The sequence below is a fragment of the Panthera leo genome, chromosome A1, assembly GCF_018350215.1.
Source record: "Panthera leo isolate Ple1 chromosome A1, P.leo_Ple1_pat1.1, whole genome shotgun sequence".
Lineage (NCBI taxonomy): Eukaryota > Metazoa > Chordata > Mammalia > Carnivora > Felidae > Panthera > Panthera leo.
Window position 1 is genome coordinate 187750701 of NC_056679.1, and position 21338 is coordinate 187772038.

At 41.6% G+C, this 21338-nt stretch overlaps 1 protein-coding gene across 2 annotated transcripts in view; it reads right to left on the bottom strand.

Moving 5' to 3' along the window:
- TTC1 (tetratricopeptide repeat domain 1) overlaps positions 1–21338 on the bottom strand; it is a 46753-nt gene that overhangs the window by 1429 nt on the left and 23986 nt on the right. For both annotated transcript variants that reach the window (XM_042947924.1, XM_042947915.1), the window contains exons 3-7: positions 18802–18862; positions 17267–17379; positions 12577–12613; positions 9645–9793; positions 6814–6868 (exon numbers count right to left, since the gene is read on the bottom strand). In XM_042947924.1, coding sequence (XP_042803858.1) covers positions 6814–6868; positions 9645–9793; positions 12577–12613; positions 17267–17379; positions 18802–18862 — 415 coding nt within the window. The remainder of the gene's footprint in view (positions 1–6813; positions 6869–9644; positions 9794–12576; positions 12614–17266; positions 17380–18801; positions 18863–21338) is intronic.

Genomic DNA, 21338 nt, shown 5'->3' on the forward strand with positions numbered 1-21338 from the left:
TCGGGCTTTACTCATTAATCACAGGTGCATTCACGTTTCAAAAACCAAAATTGAGACACGTGGTATAAACAAGGAGTTTTATGTGGATTCTACATATAAGAGTGCCACAGAGTTTGTATGTCAACAGCTGGAGATTTATAGGGACTTATGGGGCAATGGGATGGAATATTTGAAGGTAGGAGCATTTTGGAAAATCTTTGGCTGGAACAGGTGAATACACAGTTTCAACTCTTTCTGAACAATTGTTCTTGCAGGTACACTTCCAATGGAGAGGAGTGTGGGGGTAAAGGGGAAGAAGCCCCTAACTGTCAGAGCTATGGGTTCCTTCCCACCGTCCTACTTGTTAGCAGCTTTCTCTCTCTGAGGCCTCCCACCTTGAAGCAAAGCCCAAGCAGAGAACTTACAGATGCATGGCCTTCACATGTCAAGGCCTTTTCTAGTAACTCGTTGAAAGAACTTTTGGTCTCAGTCTAAGACTTATCCCCCGGAAGCTCTCAGACCCAGGCTGACCAGTCTCCAGACAGGCTTCCCAAACTTAAACCTGGATCACACATGCTGAGTATGCCTGTTTGAGGAGAGGCACTGGCAGTCCATCCCCACACCCAGGTGCCGTCCAGAGCACAGCCTCAAGTGGATGGATGCCCAGGTAGGGGCCACAACAAACAAAGGAGGGGGCATCCTCAGGTAAGCATGAGTCATCCAGGACCTCGGCGGTCTGTCCTGGGGTTGAGGAAGGAGGGCAGGGGGGAAACACACATTTAAAGAAGCCAACTAAAAGGTCACTGCTGGCACAACCCTTGGCTCTTCTGACATGGAGTGAATGAAAGGAGAATGAATCTCAAGGGATGGTCACACCACGCTTCCCAAAAGCAGCAGCGCCATCTGGCAGCCTCCTCTGTTAGAGGGCCACTCTGGACTGGCGACTGAGCCCCAGGTGCCCCCTGGATGGAGGTCTTGCTGCAAGCCCATCTCACTGCACAGCAACCCGTGAGAGCGCCAACTGTACGGGCTCTGCCATGTGATGCAATGGGAGCTACAGACTTCGGAGATGCTCTCGGTCTAGTGGGGAGGCAGACACAGGAGCGAGGTGCGCCCCGAGCCCCGGGGGAGGAGCTCTCCGCCTGTGCGGGGGTGAGAGGCACCTCAGGAGAGACTACACTGCAGCGCGCTGAAGAACTGAGAGGGGCAGGACGCTGGCATGCCACTGTGTTCCGTGGATGGCAAGGGGACAGGACTTTAAACTGCAGATGGAGAGGGACAATTAGGGCCTTCTGCAGGTTCTCACTTTGCTTGCCCTGCTGAAGAAGGTGCCCACCACAGTGAGCCTTGTACTTTTAGCTTAACTGATTCTCTGGACGGCACTCATGAAAACGTGCTTCCCCAGATGCCCTCTGCCGACACCTGCATGTCCCAGTCAATGACCGACTGAGCTCGGTAGGGGCAGACCAGGTGCTCTGACAGGTGAGTGGGGCTCCCCAATGGCTTTGCTGGAACTTTCTGAGCACTACATGCTGGGTGAGACTTCCTACTCCGCTTCCCTCTATCCTCCACAGCCATCTGACAGCTCCCACCCCTCTGCCCCACTTCCCCTTCCAGGTGTTTCCCCAATGGGTTTCTTGTACATCTAATCCGATCCTGCTTCTGTTTCTCTGAGGACTCAGCCTGCACACAGGCTATCATTCTCCTTCCTTCCGTTCTCGGCCTTTCTAACATTCCGCAATAGTTTTACTATGTGATCTCCAGATCAGAATGTGGGAAGTTCTGCCTGCTACGTGAGACAATGCACACAAAGTGCTTGAGACACCTGATAAAGACACGATGAAAAAGTCTCCATGTTAGAGATGACCTGAGGTTCCCAGACTTGAATCTGACCAACAGTCCTAAGTTCACAAGTGTGGCATCTCGCTGTGTGGTAGGGAGGCAGAGACAGGAGACAGTCACTTCACCAGAATAAGCTGAGATACGATGGGGAAGACAAGACACACACACACACACATAAGCCAGTTCACAGGGAAGCTGAGATATGAGTGCCAGGAGAGTCAGTAAGAAGATTCCTTCCTGGGGGTGGGGAGGGGGGAGCCCTGCCAGAGCTTCTCGTGTAAGAGTGTCCATGCGAATCATCATCAGAGGACAGACAGGACTGTAGTCATTTGAGACAGAGGGAGCGGGCAGGGCTGGCAAAAATGGTTTGGATAAATGTATAGAGAGGGGTGGGCAAGGGCAAGCAATGTGTCCAGTGGGCTCGGGCAGGTTCTTATGAGCCAGGCCAGAGTCTATGGTTCTTGTGCCACGGGGAAGGCCACTGAAGATTTGAGAACTGAGCTTTAAGGGTTAATAATGCTGTGGCAAAGGAAGAATGAAAAGGAGAGCCTGGAGGTGGTCCTGACAGAAAGTTAGTGCAACATTCTGGGAAAGCAGCCATTTATTTATTCACTGAACAAATATCTGAATGCCTATAATGCTAGGTAAAGAAGTTCTGAGGGGTGCAAGGCTGGCTCAGTTGGTGGAGCGTACAACTCTTGATCGCGGGGTTGCGAGTTTGAGACCCACACTGGGTATACAGATTACTTAAAAATAAAATCTTAAAAAGGAAGAAGAAAAAAAGCTCTGAAATCAGACTGAGGCCAGTGAGAATATAAGGGAACAGAGCAAAACATTATGGTAGAACCAATGATTTTTTGGTTGAAAGATGATTGAAAAATGCATCTTTTGCTGTTTATGGTTACAGTAGAGAAGCACCTTCGGTAGAGATCATGCTCATAAATATACTCACACTCACCCTCAGGAGTTTCCCTGCTGCTGTTTAGAGTCCGGTTGGATGCTCAGAGACTAATGCAGCTTCCTGGCCTCTCGGACAGGATCTGCCACATTAGCCTATCTGCCACCCTTTCCACTGGCTGCCAAATTGTACGCCTTCCCTATCTAGGCAGTAATCAGTCAGATTTTCTTATTTCCACTTGGAGCAGATCTGGCACCATCACTCAGCTGGGACGTGTCAACATGTCCGTGTTAGGATCTCATCTATTAGACTAACTGCAGGCAAAGAGAAGAGTCCCAAATTGCTTGTGCTCAGACAGGAATGTTTATGACTAGAGATTAACGCTTGTCACTGGATCCAGATCTGATAAGTGTTAGTTTCTATGCCTCCAAGCAACACTGTGTCACAATAACCCAATGGACTCTTACACATAACTTCTCCTTGGAGATACTGTGTGGCAGTCCATTCACCCTGAGGAGGGCCAGGAATGCCATTTGTTTTCACTTCCTTAAAGACAGCTGGGGTTTGGGCCCAGCAGGACACAACTGAATCCCCACTCACTGCATTTCCTCTTATGAGGCAGGAAAACTAAGCCATGCAGCTGCCTCTTGCTTTCCTTTGAGCAAAAGGCAAATCAAGCACAGAATATGGAAGATAAAATAATTCACAGCCAAATTAAATACCTACATTAGCTTTTGGGTGAAAGCGGAGGCTGAAATAAGCCTTCCCAAGAACTGTCAAAGAAGCAGGAGTGACTTTTTTTTTTTTCTTTAAAGTTTACTTATTTAAAGAGACAGAGAGAATGCAAGTGGGGGAGGGGCAGAACAAGAAGGGGACAGAGGACCTGAAGTGGGCTCTGTGCTAACAGCAGAGAGCTGGATGGGGGGCTCGTACTCACAAACCGTGAGATCATGACCTGAGCCGAAGTCAGACACTTAACCGACTGGGCCAGCCAGGCGCCCCAGGAGTGACTCTCTTGAGAGGAGCTGGAGAAGCAGCAACCAGGGAATGAGGCAGAAAGCAGGGCAGTGAAAATCTACAAACTGATACTCTCTGAGGGAATAATGACAGCAAGGGATTGGTTTAGAGACACTCATGTGGCCAGAGCACACTGCATGTGGAGTCTCTAACGAGCATCAGGCAGAGTGGCATGAAAAGAAATATGAAAAAACGACCCTGGATTTCCATACTCACATGTATGACTTCAGCAGTTTGTTTTTTTTTTTAATGTTTATTCATTTTTGAAAGACAGAGAGAGACAGAGCACAAGCAGGGGTGGGGTGGAAAGGGGGACACAGAATCCAAAGCAGGCTCCAGGCTCTGAGCTGTCAGCACCAGAGCCTGACGTGGTGCTCAAACTCACAAACCGTGAAATCATGACCTGAGCCGAAGTTGGACGCTCAACCAACTGAGCCACCCAGGCGCCCCTATGACGTCAGCAGTTTTAAGAGACAGTGACAACGTCAAGGCTTTCTTATGACGTTGGGTGAGGGAGCTGGTTCTAGGACCCTCTACTATGCAGAGCAGAGAAGCACCTAATGCACGGAAAGAGCCAAAAGAACGTGTCAAATCTTTGCAAAGACAACGGACAGGTTACTTCTAAGTGACCTTACGTAGCTCTTGATCACGGCATCATACAAGATGGTGTTCTTAATTCAGTTCACAAATGTGCACTCGTTAGGTTGCTAGTGGCCAGGAGTGAACACCTGAGAAGCTTCAGGAATCAGGAGAGCAGAAATATGTTCCAAGAGGGTGTAAGGAGGTGATGGTATGAGTGGAAGAGCTGGGCTGGATGGGAACAAGGCCCAGGCGGTGTGCCACAGTGGCTGGGCAGGAAGCAGCCGCAGGTGCCTATGAGAGGGAAGCATTACTGGGGTTGTTCTAATGATTTATGTACTTTTTTTTCTAATAATTTTCTCAATAACAGGCTAGAAAGGGAGAAGCAAGGATGTTCACCCTTTCATTAGTCCAATTAGGATTTTTTCCTTCACGGAGGCAGCTTTATGGCTCTTTTTTCTAACAAAAAGGCAGTCAACTTACTGACAAAAGAAAAAGAAAAGAAAAAGTCAGAGATAACTGAGCAACCTTAAATAAAAAAGCTCATTTTGTTAAATAATGACCTCACTTTGTAAATGCCAATGACAAGTGGTATTGAGCAGGCTTTTAAAATCTTTAACTGCCAGTTTTTAGCAGAAGCCAGCATTCCAGAGAAACCAGCACTAAAAATTGTGTGGTCCACTGCAGAAGGCTTGCTCAGAATGTCTAGGGGTGAGATTATTCTGCCGTGAGTGGCTCCTGAGGACCCCCCAGCAGAGGAAGCACAGCCATGGCACCTGTAAGGGGGAGGGAAGAAGTCCGGAATGCTCTTGTGGGGCTGTGATTCCACTTGAAGAGTGCTCTCTCCCTTTTAGGCTCTCCTACAGTGGGGAACACCTAGAGGCAGTATCTTATTCATGATCCTTCTACTGAGTAAGAAGGTAAAGGAGTCTAGTTATTCATACTTTTCATGTTTAACAACAAACTGACATATGATTTACCAAGCAACTTAAACTGCTGAAATCCGATGAGGGGAGAAGTCATTACAGAAGCAACTGAGAATGAATTCAACTTGAATATTTCAAACGAAGGGGACAATATAAGTAAAACCCAAAGCTACAGAGACAGAAATTTTGGCTCATGAGAATCTAGAGGGACTCAGCCAGCCAGGCAAGGAGAAATGGAAGTTTTGATTCCATCGGGAGTTGACAATGGCTATAAGATTCCATCTACATCCATCCCTTCACGGTTTCAAACTGGCTCAAAGAAACAGACCCGAAGAACAACAAGGGTCTTTTCCAAGTGCACTGTGGCCACCCCAAATCTCCTCCAGCCTGAATCTGGCTCAGCTAAGTACAGATACTAGCTTTTTTCTAAAACAAAGAGTCACTGTTAGAATAGGTGAAAAATTCTCTTTTCCCTTTTCTTTGAAGAAAGAGTACCTCTAAAATAATTTTTTTTTTGCTCAAACAAGGTGTCAATTAGGGAAAACTGTCAAGTAGGTGTAAATTAGGGAAAGAAAGAGCCTTTTTTGGAAAAACTGGGAATGCTCCAGAAGTGTCCCCAACTCTAAAACAGTTCTTAGCAGGAGCGAGAGGTTTTGGATTGTCCAGGTTTAATGGCTTGTTCTCAATCAGTTCTGCTATCAGACTGATCCTTTGGAAACTATGTTCTCATTCTCTGGATACTGACACCTATGCAGTGGCCATAAATGGCCAAGTCCAATTTATTTTAAGATTTTTCGTTTAGGCCCACCTGATGGCAATATATTAAATTCAATTCACATAGTAGATTTAGAAAATATTCATAAGGTAAAACACAAAGCAGATCTTGAGCAGGGAAATACAAGACAGGTTATAAGCAGAATGTGCTGGAGAGCTCTCTGTCTAGGAAACTTGACTCCCTTGAGTCAAATAGGCTGTTCATGGGAAGGCTTCTCTGACCCCAACTATAAAATGCTTCGGCAAATAAGAGAAATAAACCATGAATCCATTTGACGTATGCTTCACTCACACTCCTTTGTTCTCCTCACCATTTATTCCTCATTCCTGACTTCTCATGTCTTCTCAAACACTGAAGGGACTCTCATGCCATTTTCAAAACAAAAATTCCCTTAGTTCTGACACAGTATCGGCTGGTAGTGACTATACTCTAATGAAATGAAAAACATAAGTCACTTACTCCATGAAGAAATTCAACTCTTTTCATGAAATTCATGATCTGAAATAGTTGTTAGTGGGATGCCAGGTTGAATCACATTTTACATTCTTGAAGGCAGGAAAAACTAAATAGAAGTTTCGTTTTTGAAAAGCTGACACCCTCTCTAAACCACTCTAAACCGCCTGGAGTCCAAAACAGCTCAAACTCACTAGGGCCATGGTTTGGCTCACACAACAAATGAAGGGCCCCAGAGCTATTTCTCACTGTTGTATTCTCCTCCAGCAAGTACCAAATCCTGCTGTCCCGCATCCTGCCTCCCAGCTACCAGGGCCGTGGGAAAGTAAGGGGCGCAAACTTACCTAACATCTCTGCCTTTAGCTTTTCATTACGTTCTTCAATCTGCTTAGGTAATCTCTGAGGGGAAAAGAGGAGAAACAAGAAGAGCTGGTGAAAAATCTTCTGGCTTTGTTTTGAAATTGAGCAACACACACTTAATGTGAAAGTCAGAGCAGGTGATGTACATATATATGATCCTGTTAAATACAGAAAAAAAACCCACAAATATTTGTGGGTGAGCTACACAAAGGAGTTTTGTCTGGTTCACTGCTATACTCCCAGTTCTTGGCCCAGTGGCCTGGGAAGAATCTCAATAAAAATTTGGTGAATATACACATAAAAAAATTTCTGAAAGAACACATACCAGATGTTTACAGTGGTAATATTTAGGTGGTAGGATTATAGTTTATATATTAAAAAAATTTTTTTTGGTTCATTTATATTTTTTAACTTGAAGTCCTTTATTAATATAATCTAATTTGCTAAGAAGGGGTCAGATCAATATTGGATGTTCCTAAATGATCAACTCGCTCAGGTTTTTTCAATCTTGGCAACATGATATCCTGGACTACGTAATTCTTTGTTGTGGGGGTTGTCTTGTGCGTCTTGTGCAGGATGTTTAGAGCATCCCTGGCCACTAGATGCCAAGAGTACCATCCTGGTCATGACAACCAAAGTATCTTCAGACATTGCCACATGTCCCTGGCAACCCATCCCAAATCATGCCAGCTGAAAATCACTGATCTAGATCAGAGTCTCAGATGGCTGCTTTTAGCTCTATGATCGGCCCTAAGTACTCTGCGATAACCCAGTCATAATAATTCAAAATAAAATAAATTCTTTATGCATATGACAGCTAATATAAAAGGCTTCCTTTTACAGATGGTTTAAACCTAATTTGCCAAGGATAAAGGCTACCAAGAATTTAGCCAAGATTTTAAGAACTCTATTCCTTTTCTCCATGTCAAATTAAGTCAATACTACCACCAGAGATGTTAAAAGTCACATAAAGCACTAAAAGTGGCATCAAATTTACTTATGTATTTTAATGATCCGAATCAGTCTTTTTCTCATTGCTCCATTTTTATTTTTTTATTTTTATTTATTTATTTTTTTTTTAAATTTTTTTTCAACGTTTTTAATTTATTTTTGGGACAGAGAGAGACAGAGCATGAACGGGGGAGGGGCAGAGAGAGAGGGAGACACAGAATCGGAAACAGGCTCCAGGCTCCGAGCCATCAGCCCAGAGCCTGACGCGGGGCTCGAACTCACGGACCGCGAGATCGTGACCTGGCTGAAGTCGGACGCTTAACCGACTGCGCCACCCAGGCGCCCCTCCATTTTTAGATAAATAAAAAATTTGTTATTACTGAAGGAATTCATCTCGAGGGTGCAAAAACACAAAGCAAAACAAAACCCAAACCACCTAGGACATTAATGCAGGGAGATCGGTCAACATCTCTCAGGTCTGCTTGGTGGAATAATGATCTCGTGAAATGAGTGGGAAGTCCTACATGGCGGGGCCCTGCTCAAATGCTCTCAGCATCCAGACAGGAAATGTAACCTAGGAAATCAATCAGTGTAAGGCAATAGAGAGCAGCATAGTCAGCAAGGAACTGAAGAGTTCCAGCCGAATGCCAAGACACAGGAATTCAAGAAAGATCCAGTATGTCCACACCTCCCAATTTTTAAGAGGGGTCTGACTTAGATTTTCATCTAAACCTTCCCATTTTAAAATGCTGCCTTCGATGAAAAAAACGTCCCTGCCGTCTCATCTCCTGGAGGCCTGCAACCTGTGCTGTGTGCTGGTGCACACGACAGACCTCTCTGTCCTCATGGCCAGCTGGGAAGTTTGGCAGCGAAGAAGACTGTTTAATGAAGTCAGTGTTTCTCAAACGTATCTGAACATCTGTTATCTGGGAGGGCGATAATACAGACACATCCAACTCTGCAGCACGTGTGTTAGAGGGTGTACTGCTCTGCACATTAGAGACCAAGAGCGGTGTTAAAGGTAAAGGCACAGATCCAAGGTTATTTTTAAGGGGAGAACTCCAGTAATATGGAGCTAATTGACAACTGACCTAAAAATACTGTGATGTTTATTAGAAGCAAAAGGATCTACGGTGCCATGGACAAGAATAAGAGTAATTTTAAGAAGGATAAGGAGGCTAATTTGGAATATATTTAATTGGAAACATGCTGGCCATATAATAACTAGAAACTCAGTGACTGAAAAAGATGGACAGAAAACCAGAGTTTATGATCCATAACACTAAGATTCATTTTGGACTAAACTGTACAACTATAGTGGACAAGATCTGCCTAGTCCAACAATGAAACTGAGTTCTTATTAACCCTACAGATGAACAGAATGGGGATTAAATGGCACATGGTCACAAAGTTAGATCTCCCATATATTTTGTTCCAGGTGCTAGTCCATTATTCATGATCACTTTGACTCCTTAGATCGTATTTGTGATTGGTGAATAAAATGACAAAAGTGTGAAAAAAAATATATAATATAAATATATAAAAAACAGAAGGTAGTTGGGTCCCAAAGGATTATTTAAGATTCAATGAGTAGCAATACACAGAACAGAAAAAAAAAAAAAAAACCACTTAAAAAAATTAGGTTTACCAGGATACCTGGGTGGCTCAGTCACTTAAGCGTCTGACTCCTGACTTTGGCTCAGGTCATGATCTCATGGTTCGTGAGTTTGAACCCCGCACTGGGCTCTGTGCTGACAGCACAGAGCCTGCCTGGGATTCCCTCTCTCTCCCTCCCTCTCTGTCCCTCCCCCACTTGCTATCTCTCTCTCAAAATAAATAAAATAAATAAAAAAAATTAGTTTACCATGCAAGCTTCTCTTGCTTGATGTATTGATGGATCTTTTTCTAATATGGATTTATAGTCCTCCAGGGCTTCATCTAGCTTATCAGTCTTCTCATACAACTCCGCTCTCCTCAATATTGCCCTGATATAGCTGGGGTTTAACTGAATAGCTGTAAAAAGAGAAGAAATCATTGTTACCATGAGGAAAAAGGGCCTGCACATCCTTAGCTATATCATGTTTCTTTATTAACCATCCTCCGAAGGTCTAAAAGGAAGAATCATTTGTCAAAGGCAACACCTGGCACAGGCAAACTTTTTCTTATAAAGGGCAAGACAGTAAATATCTCAGGCTCTACGGGACAGACCATCTTTTTTGCAACTACTCAACTCTGTGACTGTAACACAAAAGAAACGACAATGTATAAATATATTTATTATAAATAAATAAATGGCTGTGTTCCCATAAACCTTTGTTTATGGACATTGAAATTTGCATTTCATAATTTTCATATATCACAAAATATTTCCCTTCTGATTTCTAACCACTTAAGAATGTAAAAGCCATTCTTAGCTCATGGGCCGTACACACGCAGGTGGCAGGCTGGATTTGGGTTGATGATTATAGTTTACTAAACCCTGGTCTATACCCAAAGTCCTGTTTTCACATACCTGTCCTTCATCTAGTTCAGAACAGGCCAGAACACAGAGCCCATGTGCACAGTGCCAAAGTGAGCAAGAATCTGAAGGTACAAATGAAAGAGTTGAAGGAACAGTTTGGTGGCAGATTCTGCTATGATCCTTTTTTCTAGGCCTCAATTGACTGAGGTTACGCCTTAACTACTGAGGCTACATGTTTAGCTAAACTCCCATTGTTCCTTCAAACTTGTGTTCCAACACCTTTAGGTCACTGGTGCATAACACCCTTTCCTTTTTTTTTTTTTTAAATTTTTTTAAATGTTTATTTTTGAGAGAGACAGAGATAGAATGTGAGTGGGTTAGGGGCAGAGAGAGAGGGAGACACAGAATCCGAAGCAGGCTCCAGGCTCCGAGCTGTCAGCACAGAGTTCAACATGGGGCTCCAACTCACGAGCTGTGAGATCATGACCTGAGCTGAAGTCGGACGCTCAACCGACTGTGCCACCCAGGTGCCCCATTACACCCTTTCCTTTATCCAACAACAATTGCCCTTTAAAAAATCCTCTGCCCATGTTTTGGATCAACTATATACTGTCTTTCTCCTATTCTTTTGTTTCTTTTTCTGTTAGAAAGCAATGTCATGGCTCTAGAACTTTTTTCTCTTCAAGTAATATACTCAACTTTTACTCATTCATGCTTTTAGTAACTATTTCTTTAGTACCAAATATATGTACTTCATGTAGTATTATCTCTAGAGTATAGTGGTAAACAAGCAGACAAGATCCTTCACATGAAGCTTTAAGCTATTCTAGTAGATAAGTGAAGGGAGGAAAATAAGGTAACTTCAGAGAGTGCTCAAAGACTATGAAAAGGGAATATCTGAGGGAAGCCAGCCATTTGAAAGGTGGAGTGGTTACAGAAAAAGGAGATCTGAACATCAGCAAACTGTTCCTAATTTAAATCCTTCTAACCCACACATCTCACACAAATTAAGGTTAAATACCTTCCTCCAAACAAAACAGCATATTCAGAATTAGTTCTAGCCCAACACAGTAATAGGTCGAAAGTACTTTGCTAGATTCAAAGTAGTAACACTTTCCTTCAGTATATTAAGAAGGAAATACTAAGTATACAGAAATACTAAGTATAAAGAAAAGAAAGCCAGTAAAGAAGGTGATTAACTAATGTGAAGAAAAAAAAGAGAGGAATTCATGCTGAGCATGAGTGGGACTAGATAACATATAAGCTTCCTTCTAACTCTTCAATTCTCTAAAAGAAAATACTATCCAAATATGGAAAACTGAAAAAATTTCCCAAATTAGTAATTATGTAGAAACTCATGAGAGTAGTAGGATGCAAGGAAAAGCGATCATGTGTATTCTCCAAACCAACTGTCTGGACTATTAGGAAATTTTTGAAACAAAAACAAAAACAAAAACCAACCAACCAACCAACCAACCAACCAACAACCCAATAGTGATCCTATGGCTGGGAGTGTGTCTATATGTTGGTGAGATGAAAAGACCATAATGGAACCCAGGTAGCAGACAGTAAAGTCTCGGTTCACTGTGTAGAATCTGAAAATGTAATTAAAATGATGGCAAATAGGTTTGGAGGAATTATTACAAGTGAAGAGAGTACCAGTTCCCCAATAGAAGCTGCCCCCCACTGTGCTGCCTCTCTCTCCACAAATACACAGATCCAGATGCCCTAGCAGCAGTTAAAATCTTCAATTTCAATCTCAGAAAGTAATTCAGACACTACAGAAGTGAATCCTGTTCCCATGGGTTTCTGTTGCCAAGGTAGCTCTTTGAATTTTTCTTCACATATTTACTAACACAGGATAAACTGACAGAACTATCTATTCAAAAGCATGTATACTAAGGTGACTGCTATATAGTACCTCCAAGAAGGCTGAACTATAAAGCTTCTTCTTTTAAAGGTCCCAGAATAAGGGTACACACATGTACAAGTACAGTTGATCTTTGAACAACGTGGGGGTCAGGGGTGCTGACCTGTTTACCAGAAGCCTTACCAGTAACAAACAGATGATTAACACATACTATGTATATATGTTATATACTGTATTCTCACAGCAATGGAAAGCTAAACAGAAGAAAGTATTAAGATATAAGAGAAAATACATTTAGAGCACTTTACTGTATTTATTGAAAAAACTCCACGTATAAGTAGACCCATGCAGTTCAAACCTGTGTTGTTCAAGGGTCAACTACACATATCTGACTGACTCTATTTGTTCAGCTGAGGTAATTAATGCTCTCATATGTTAACATACAACAAGACTAAAAAGTTGTACCTTTGTTGCAGTCACCGATGGCCATCTCTTTCTTGTCCTAAAAGTAAACAAAACATTAATGTGTCACTCTAGTTCTATCTTAATAGTTCAAAGAGTCAATAACATACACTGATCATTAATAACTGCTTGTGGAGATGCACAATACTCTTCAAAGACATCATGTGAAAACATGCATGATATTTCCAAGCTAAAATTCAAACTAATGGTGACAGCTCTGATGTAAAAGATTTGTCTAGCAACAAATTATTCATAGTTTCTTCCTAACACCTTTAAAGATTGTTGCAATTGACCTATTATATTTGCAAGGCACTTCACATTAGAATGCTGATATTGAGAAAAGGTTGTGATCAATGAGCAGGGCAAATGATTGACATATGAATAACTATTAATAACCCTCCTCTTTGGCTAGCTGTTGTATTCTCACACCCAAAGTGGTATCTTCCAGAAAGTATGCATTATGGACACACACTGTGGCTTATCGTTAGTCTCGGTTGTAAATCTTAATTTATCCACTGATGAAATAAAAATACAAAACAATTCATGAAATAAGATATCTAACTAATTAAACTTGCTGAATCTAGAAGAATGGCATAGTGGAAAGAACACTGGATGTCAAAAGAACTAGACTGGAAATCCAGCTCTGACACTAACCTATTTAACTCTTCAAGCAATGTCTATTTTCCCCAAATCAGAAGTTTTCTACAATATTTCAGAAATTTTAATTCAAATAAATGTTCAATACTTCCTATAATGGCTATTGGAGAAAACACTAAATATTTTACACAATATTTCAGAGCAATTTCTATTGAACTGGGTTTCAGAATTCAATCAAAAACAATTCCAGGAGTGGGGAGTGACTGCCTAATCGGTACAGGATTTCCTTTTGGGGTCACAAAAAAGTTCTGGAACCAGACAGTGGTGATGGTTACATAATATTGTGTATATATTTAATCATACTGAATTGTACAGTTTAAAATGGTTAAAATGGTCAGTTTTATGTTATTTTGCATTTTACCCACAAGGAACAAAAAAGGTTTCAGAGTCATCTGGGAGTCCCTAACTATATTATCTCTCTTCCAATGTTCATCATAACAATTTACATATTAAAAGCTCTATGAAGTCCCGTAGTAAAGATATCTGTATACTTTTGTGTAAGTCAGTATTTCCCTAACTCACCATATTTGCATAAATCTAAAACACACAATTTCATATTAAATTTTTTTTTTTAATCTTAAATGTTTTTTTATTTTTGAGAGAGACAGAGACAGGCTGTGAGTGGGTTAGGGGCAGAGAGAGAGGGAGACACAGAATCCGAAGCAGGCTCCAGGCTCCGAGCCATCAGCACAGAGCCCGACATGGGGCTCGAACTCACAGACTGTGAGATCATGACCTGAACTGAAGTCGGAAGCTCAATCGACTGAGCCACCCAGGCACTCCTTAAAAAAAAATTTTTTTTAATGTTTTTATTTTTTTTTTGAGACAGAGGGAGACAGAACATGAGCAGGGGAGGGACAGAGAGAGAGGGAGACACAGAATCTGAAGCAGGCTCCAGGCTCTGAGCTGTCAGCACAGAGCCTGACGCGGGGCTCGAACTCACAGACTGTGAGATCATGACCTGAGCTGAAGTCGGACGCTTAACCAACTGAGCCACCCAGGCGCCCCCACAATTTCATATTTTAAAGTTTCTAAAATAGGAGTAAATCTTTACAACTTATGTGTATATTGGTGGTATTCTTTGTGCCCCTAAAAAACCGCTAAGTGGCAATGCACCTTATCAATAACCAGCCCCTGCAGATCAAGGAATTATGGCATTTTACTCTGGAATCCTTTGTTTGAGGCTTATAGTCTACTAACACCTCAGGGCACCCAGGTATTGTCTGCTGCTAAGAGTGGCAGTCCAAGGTGTTGTGTATTAGGGGCGCCTGGGTAGCTTAGTCAGTTAAGCATCTGACTTCAGATCATGATCTCACGGTTTGTGGGTTCAGGTCCCACATGGGGCTCTGTGCTGACAGCTCAGAGCCTGGAGCCTATTTCAGATTCTGTGTCTCCATCTCTTTGCCCCTCCTCCAATCACAATTTGTCTCTGTCTCTCTCAAAAATAAAATAAACATTAAAAAAAAATTTTGTTTTAAGTGCCATGCAATTAAATACTCAGAACCTATTTGCCATCGTTTCATAACTTACATAAGTCACACACACACACACACACACACACACACACACACACACACACACCACATTGTATATAAGGACAGTTTTAAAAATGTAGGGCTTTGTCTGCTCTTGTGTAGCCAGGCCTAGAGCTGAAACTCTGCCCTAACTCCAGCTGGCCTTTACTCACCAGATGTGAAATGTAAAGCCTGGTCAGTGTTGTTCAGTCAGGGATGCTGAGCCTACCTTTCAGAAATCCTAAAAGCAGTTAACCCACCACTTCTTGAAAAACTCAGAATATGCTCCTTATATCACTTCCAGTGCATTAATCCTGGAAGTTTTCATGTTTCTAATTTTAGAATCGTAAAATATTAAGAGTACAACTTAAAAGAATAAACAACTGTGCTAACAAAGCTATCCTTTGTACAGGAAACAGTCACAGAACAACTCTCTTTTGAGTTCTTCTCAGATGTGACAGACAAAAGACTAGCAAGACCATACCTTTTCCTAATTCCAAGAACCTGGTCAATGATACTAGTTCAACCTAGGCAGTATTAGTAACTTGGCAACTGTGGAAACAAAGAATTCCAAATCTCAGGAGCCAAATGGGTATGATGCCTTTTTTCTGAAATTCAAGATAACCCTGATGTTATTTCACAATGACAATTTCCAGTCTGAGAATGTGGCAAGATGTCTCCAGGAAGCAAAAGCAAAAGATTTTTCCAGCTAAGAGTAAAAACTGTTAGGTGTGAATTCAGGTCAATGGTAGAAATATATGAATGAATACTGTTCTAAGTAAACTAAATTATTTTATTTCTTCGAACAAAAAATGTCTGCATACTCTAGAATTCTTTCTTTGCCCATGCCACATGAATCACTCTAAAATCACCTTGGAAATTGAATCCACTAATCAAACATACAGGTTTAAACATACCAAAAACCCCCCACCTTTTTTCATGTCTAATTACTGAAGTAATCCCCACCCTACCCCCTTAAAAAAAAAAAACAAAAAAAACAAACACCCTTACTCATCCGAAGTGACTTTGGTAGAGGCACTGGAGAATTTCTGGCAACAAGATAAAGTGACATAGATACCTGATCTAAACAAACAAAAAACTACTTACGCCAATCCTGACCATGTTTTGTGGTTGCTTAAAGGTATGCTAAATAACCCGCTCTTTGAGCTTTGGATATAAATAGCCAGAATTTTAAATAATCGGTATGGCTTTTTTCAAAACTCTCACATCATTTCAATCCACTAAAATAGACTATGTTGACTAAACAGTAATAGCAGATAAATCAACAAGAAATCTAACTTTTAATACCAATATAACACAAAACAAATAGAACTGTACTCTTCTCTACACTCTTGTGGTTCGAAGTTCTCAAACCGTTGGAGATACAAAATGCATTTGAACTTTCCCGGACACTTACTTCACACTTTAGGGGCCTCTCATCTTAACTGTTGGATTTCTGCCTGTGTCCATACTTTTGACAGAAAATCAGAATCCTAGGAATAAGCATTTTGAAGTGTAGAGTTTTAATCAGTGTTTCCCTGTCCCTTTGAGTCTTTATCTAGAATTCCAGAGGCCTAAAATAAACAGCTGCAGCTATTCCAGGATATATATTACTTGGTTTTTTGCTTGAGTAACCTGCCCTAGTTTGGTGGAGAATTTGTCAGTGTTCCTCCCATGAAAGCATTCGATCAACCTCTCCAACAAGGAATGTTAAGAGTAATCTGACTCAAGTGTTTTCCTTTAAACAAACAAACAAAAACATTTATTTTGAGATAGAGGGAGGGAGGGAGGGAGGGAGGGAGGGAGGGAGGGAGGGAGAGGGAGAGGGAGAGAGAGAGAGAATGAACACATGCGAGCAGGGGAGGGGCAGAGAGAAAGGGGGAGAGAGAATCCCAAGCAGGCTCCATGCTAAGCGTGGAGCTGGACACGTGGCTCGATTCCATGACCATGAGATCATGACCTGAACCGAAATCAAGAGTCAGATGGTCAACTGACTGAGCCTCCCAGGCACTCCCAGATACTTTTCTATCTTCCCTGTGCCCTTTACATCAGGGAAATACATGGGCAGGACAAGGGAGGCAACTTTAAGCCCCTGTGTTAGTTGTTCGTTTTTTTTTTTTTTTTTAAAGATTTTATTTTTTAGTAATCTCTACATCCAAGGTGGGGTTCGAACTCACAACCCTGAGATCAAGAGTTGTAGCCCCCATGCTAGTTTCGGAACAAAAGCTACCCTATGAAACACTGCAAGTTCATGTACTTCTTAAAAAGAAATGGTCAGGGGGCAGCTGGGTGGCTCAGTTGGTTAAGTGTCCAACTCTTTATCTCGATTCAGGTCATGATCTCATTGTTCCTGAGTTCGAGCCCCATGCTGGGTCGGGCTCCACACTGATAGTGCAGTGCCTGCTTGGCATTCTCTTTCCTTCTCTCTGCCCCATCCTTGTGCGCATATGCTCTCTCTCTCAAAATAAATAAATAGAAACTTTTAAAAAGAAAAAAGAAAAAAAAGGGTTAAAAACACATACCTGTTTCATCCTTGCAGCAGCTCTATTTGAAAACAGAATAGACCTGTCTTTCTGGAAGCAGGATGGGCACATCTGAAGGGCTTGACTATAAGAACTCTCAGCTTCTATATAATCTGAAGATAAGGTAAAAGAGGTCATTAAGATTTTGTCCCTGCTATTATTGTATGCCATAGTATCTCAGAATGCATAGCTTTCCATTCACAGAACAAAAGTCTCAAACAGAATGTTTTGTATGTTTAACTTTCATTTGGCTTACCCATTTAGTAAGGAATGTTGAAAGGGGATTAGAGAACTGGACAGATGAAAGAGACTAAAGTTGGGATTAATGGCTTAAGATAAAAAAAATTCTCTGTATGTATCTTCATTAAAGACATTGTGCTTTTATGGAGTCACCAGCCAAAACTGCTTCTCTGAAATGCTTGGAGACACATTTTATGGAGCTAAAAGCAACAATGTAAAAATCAGTGGTTGACTAAAGACCTAAAGAGAAAATGGTGATAAATTTATTTATTCACTGCTATGCACAGAATTACATGGTCAGGGCACTAAAAGAAAATTGTCTGTTCACTCCTTTCTCAGGTTGGAAATATTTAACACTAAAATACAAAGAGATATGCTTTCAAAATTAGAAACATTAGTTCTCTTAGAAAAAAAAAAGTGATGATGACTAAACAGAAAGAAAACAAAATTTAACTTTAAAAATAACTAGAGAGGAAAATGTTACTACTCCTAGTTTTCTAAAGCATACACATTTTACATGTGATAGAATACTACTGTAAGATCACATAGTTCCCCCAAAATATCCGAATGAACCCAAGTTATTCCTAAGCAAATGTAAAAAATGCAGAAGGACATGGAGAACATCTCTCTACTTAAGGCAGCCAAAGAAAAGGGCACATGAAAGACCAGCCAAAGTATAAGCAAAATACTTCCCTAGGCCACACTGGAACCACGGGGCCAGTTTTTACAGCATCATTACAATTGAGGAACAGGGATCCTGTTTTTACATTAATGAAGGCAGCAGCCTTTTAACCTTGCAGGATAGTTTTCCAATGCATCATTTGAAGAGTCTGCCCTCCTAACTTTTAGATCTATAGTGGATTACAGAAAAGAAAAAGTATGCCTGTGCCAAGAGACATGTGGTAATTGATCACTATCAGGTGAGAATGATCTGGACCTGGTGAAAAACAAAATTTCAAGGTGCTGGGAAGCAACACTGTATTGTTAGTAGTTTAGGTCTGCTAGGTGTTCCCAAATGTTCTCCGGTGTTTCTTCACACTCTGAAACAGAATGAGGACGCAAATGATTAGACATCGGTGCCTTACCTCCTTTCTTTTTTTTTTTTTTTTAAATGTTTATTATTTATTTTGAAAAGGAGAAAGAGGGAGGGGGTTGAGAAAATCCGAAGGAAGCTCTGTGCTGTCAGTGCAGAGCCCAACGCAGGGCTCAATCCCATGAACTGTGAGATCATGACCTGAACCAAAACCAAGAGTCAGATGCTTAACCGACTGAGCCACCCAGTCACCCGACCTTACCTCCTTTCTTAAACTGCGCGTTCCCCTCCTCCTTTAGTCTAGTGCTCTCTTCTCTTCTCTTCTGCAAGAGATCAATTACATCATTTCTCACAATGTTATAAGTGAGCAAAAAGGTTAGTTTTCATTAGGCTTTCAACAGGAAGTAACTGATTTTGTTTTTTCAGCTTGACTTTTGAAAACTGGGTCAGTTTTATCTAAATCTCAAACAGATACAGAAAAACACCTGACCATCTGGCAAATCATCAATTGCATTCTTGATATTTAAAACACAAAACCTGGGTTTCCGGTTTTTAAATATTTTGCATGTAATAGTAATTTAGGTATCATTTAATTTCTCTTTACTCAAAATAAAACTAAACAACATACCCACTGGCATGCACACCTCTGCAAATTCAAATTCTGAATCTGCTACTTATTAAATGTATTTTGGACAAGTTCCCGATCCTTCTAAGCCTTAGTTTCTTCCTCTAAAGAATGAGGCTTTATAGTTTTATGGATTAAAGTGATAAGGTGCATAAAGCACCCAATACACTGCCTGGCAAATAAGGGCACAATAAATACGAGCTATTACTTTTCTGCAAAATAAGTAATTCAATATATACTGAACTACAAGTGTGGTTTACGTGATAAAGATGACCTACAGAATGCTGGTAGAGTGTGTTACAGGGAACAAAGCCCATCTGCAGGGTCAGGGCAATATTCTGTTAACAGGATAACACAAAGAAGTCTGAAGAAACCGAGATAAATAAATCTTTAGTTTCTGAGCTGCTTCTAACAACTCAGAAATTCACACAGATGGCCAAGCACCCATCATACTCAAAGGCAGAGTGAATGTTATTCTGCAAAGATGGCACATGCTATCCCCATGTGCTTTGCTTCCAGCCCTAAACATCTTAGCAATACGGTCGGCACAAGCAGAACTGGCAGAAGTGACTGCCTGCCACCTTCTGAAAGAGCTTGAGAGAGAGAGAGAGAGAGAGCGAGCGAGCAAGTGCACACATGCAACTGAGGGAGAGGGGCAGAGGGAGAGAGAGAAAGAATCTTAAGCAGGCTCTCTGCTCAGCACAAAGCCTGACACAGAGCTTGAACCCATGACTCTGGGATCATGACGAGAGCTCCTGACTAAATAAAAACTTCAAAGGGAGGAAATACAGTCAGCAGCTTATTTCATGCACAGGAAAAGCATGGAGCCTAAACAACTAGGACTCTTCAGATTAGGAACCAAAGAGGGGCACCTGGCTGGCTCAGTCAGTTAAGCGTCTAGCTCTGTATTTCATCGCAGGTCATGATCTCACGGTTCATGAGATGGAGCCCTGTGTTGGGCTGTGTGCTGCAGCGTGAAGCCTGCTTGGGATACCCATTCTCTCTCATTCCCCCCTGGTCCTCACAATAAATACATACATACATACATACATACATACATACATACATACATAAATGCTTTAAAAAACGTATATATAAAAAAAGATTAGGAACCAAAGTAAAAATATGTCTATAGATTTGTAAATACACTGTTGAGACCAGGGTGCTTCCCAAATACATTATTATACTCTAGATGATGAAGCTGAGTAAAGAAACTAAAAGATGAGTATAAAATCAATCTCATTTTTATGGTATCTACTATGCGTCAGATACACGACAGACACAGTAATTCATTCTAAAATATAACATATCTGGAACAGGGCTATTCTAAGGGAATACAAGAAAATAATATGGGTGATGGTGATGGGAATCAAAATATAAGAATATGGTCACACTTCGTTACCTAGTATTACCTAGGAGAGAGGTCATAATGTTCTCTATGGTATCACAATTTATGGATGCAAGCAAAAAAGACTGTATCTTAGGTAAAAAAAATTTGAATGTTTCTATTTATTTTTGAGAGAGAGAGAGAGACAGAGCATGAGCAGGGGCAGAGAGAGGGGGTGACACAGAATCTGAAGCGGGCTCCAGGTTCTGAGCTGTCAGCACAGAGCCTGATGCAGGGCTCGAACTCACAGAATGTGAGATCATGACCTGAGCTGAAGTCGGATGCTCAACCAACTAAGCCACCCAGGCGCCCCAGGTAAAAAAAATTTTAAAGAGGGAAGATTCACTGGAAAGATACTGGTACTCACAGAATCACTGGGAGGCCTAAAAACACAGGCTTAGAAAATGGGCAGGATTCAAGGCAGCTCTGTTAAGTCAAGAAGCAAGAAAGCATTAACTGTCTATTTATTTATTTATTTATTTATTTTCCGGGGGGGGGGGGGGCGCGGGCAGGCGGGGGAGCACAGAGCGAGAGTGAGAATCCCAAGCAGGCTCCACATCATCAGCACAGAGCCCGATGTGGGCCTGAACCCACGAACCACAAGACCATGACCCGAGCCGAAAGCAAGAGACAGACGCTTAACTGTCTGAGCCACCCAGGCTCAGTTAGGCTTCCCTAACTGTCTTTTAGTGGAAGGGCTGTAATAGGGGCAAATAAATCCTAACTATTTCCTTTTCTTTGCCCCAATCGAAATTCAAAGTATTGCTTAGGAGCATCCAATAAGCCA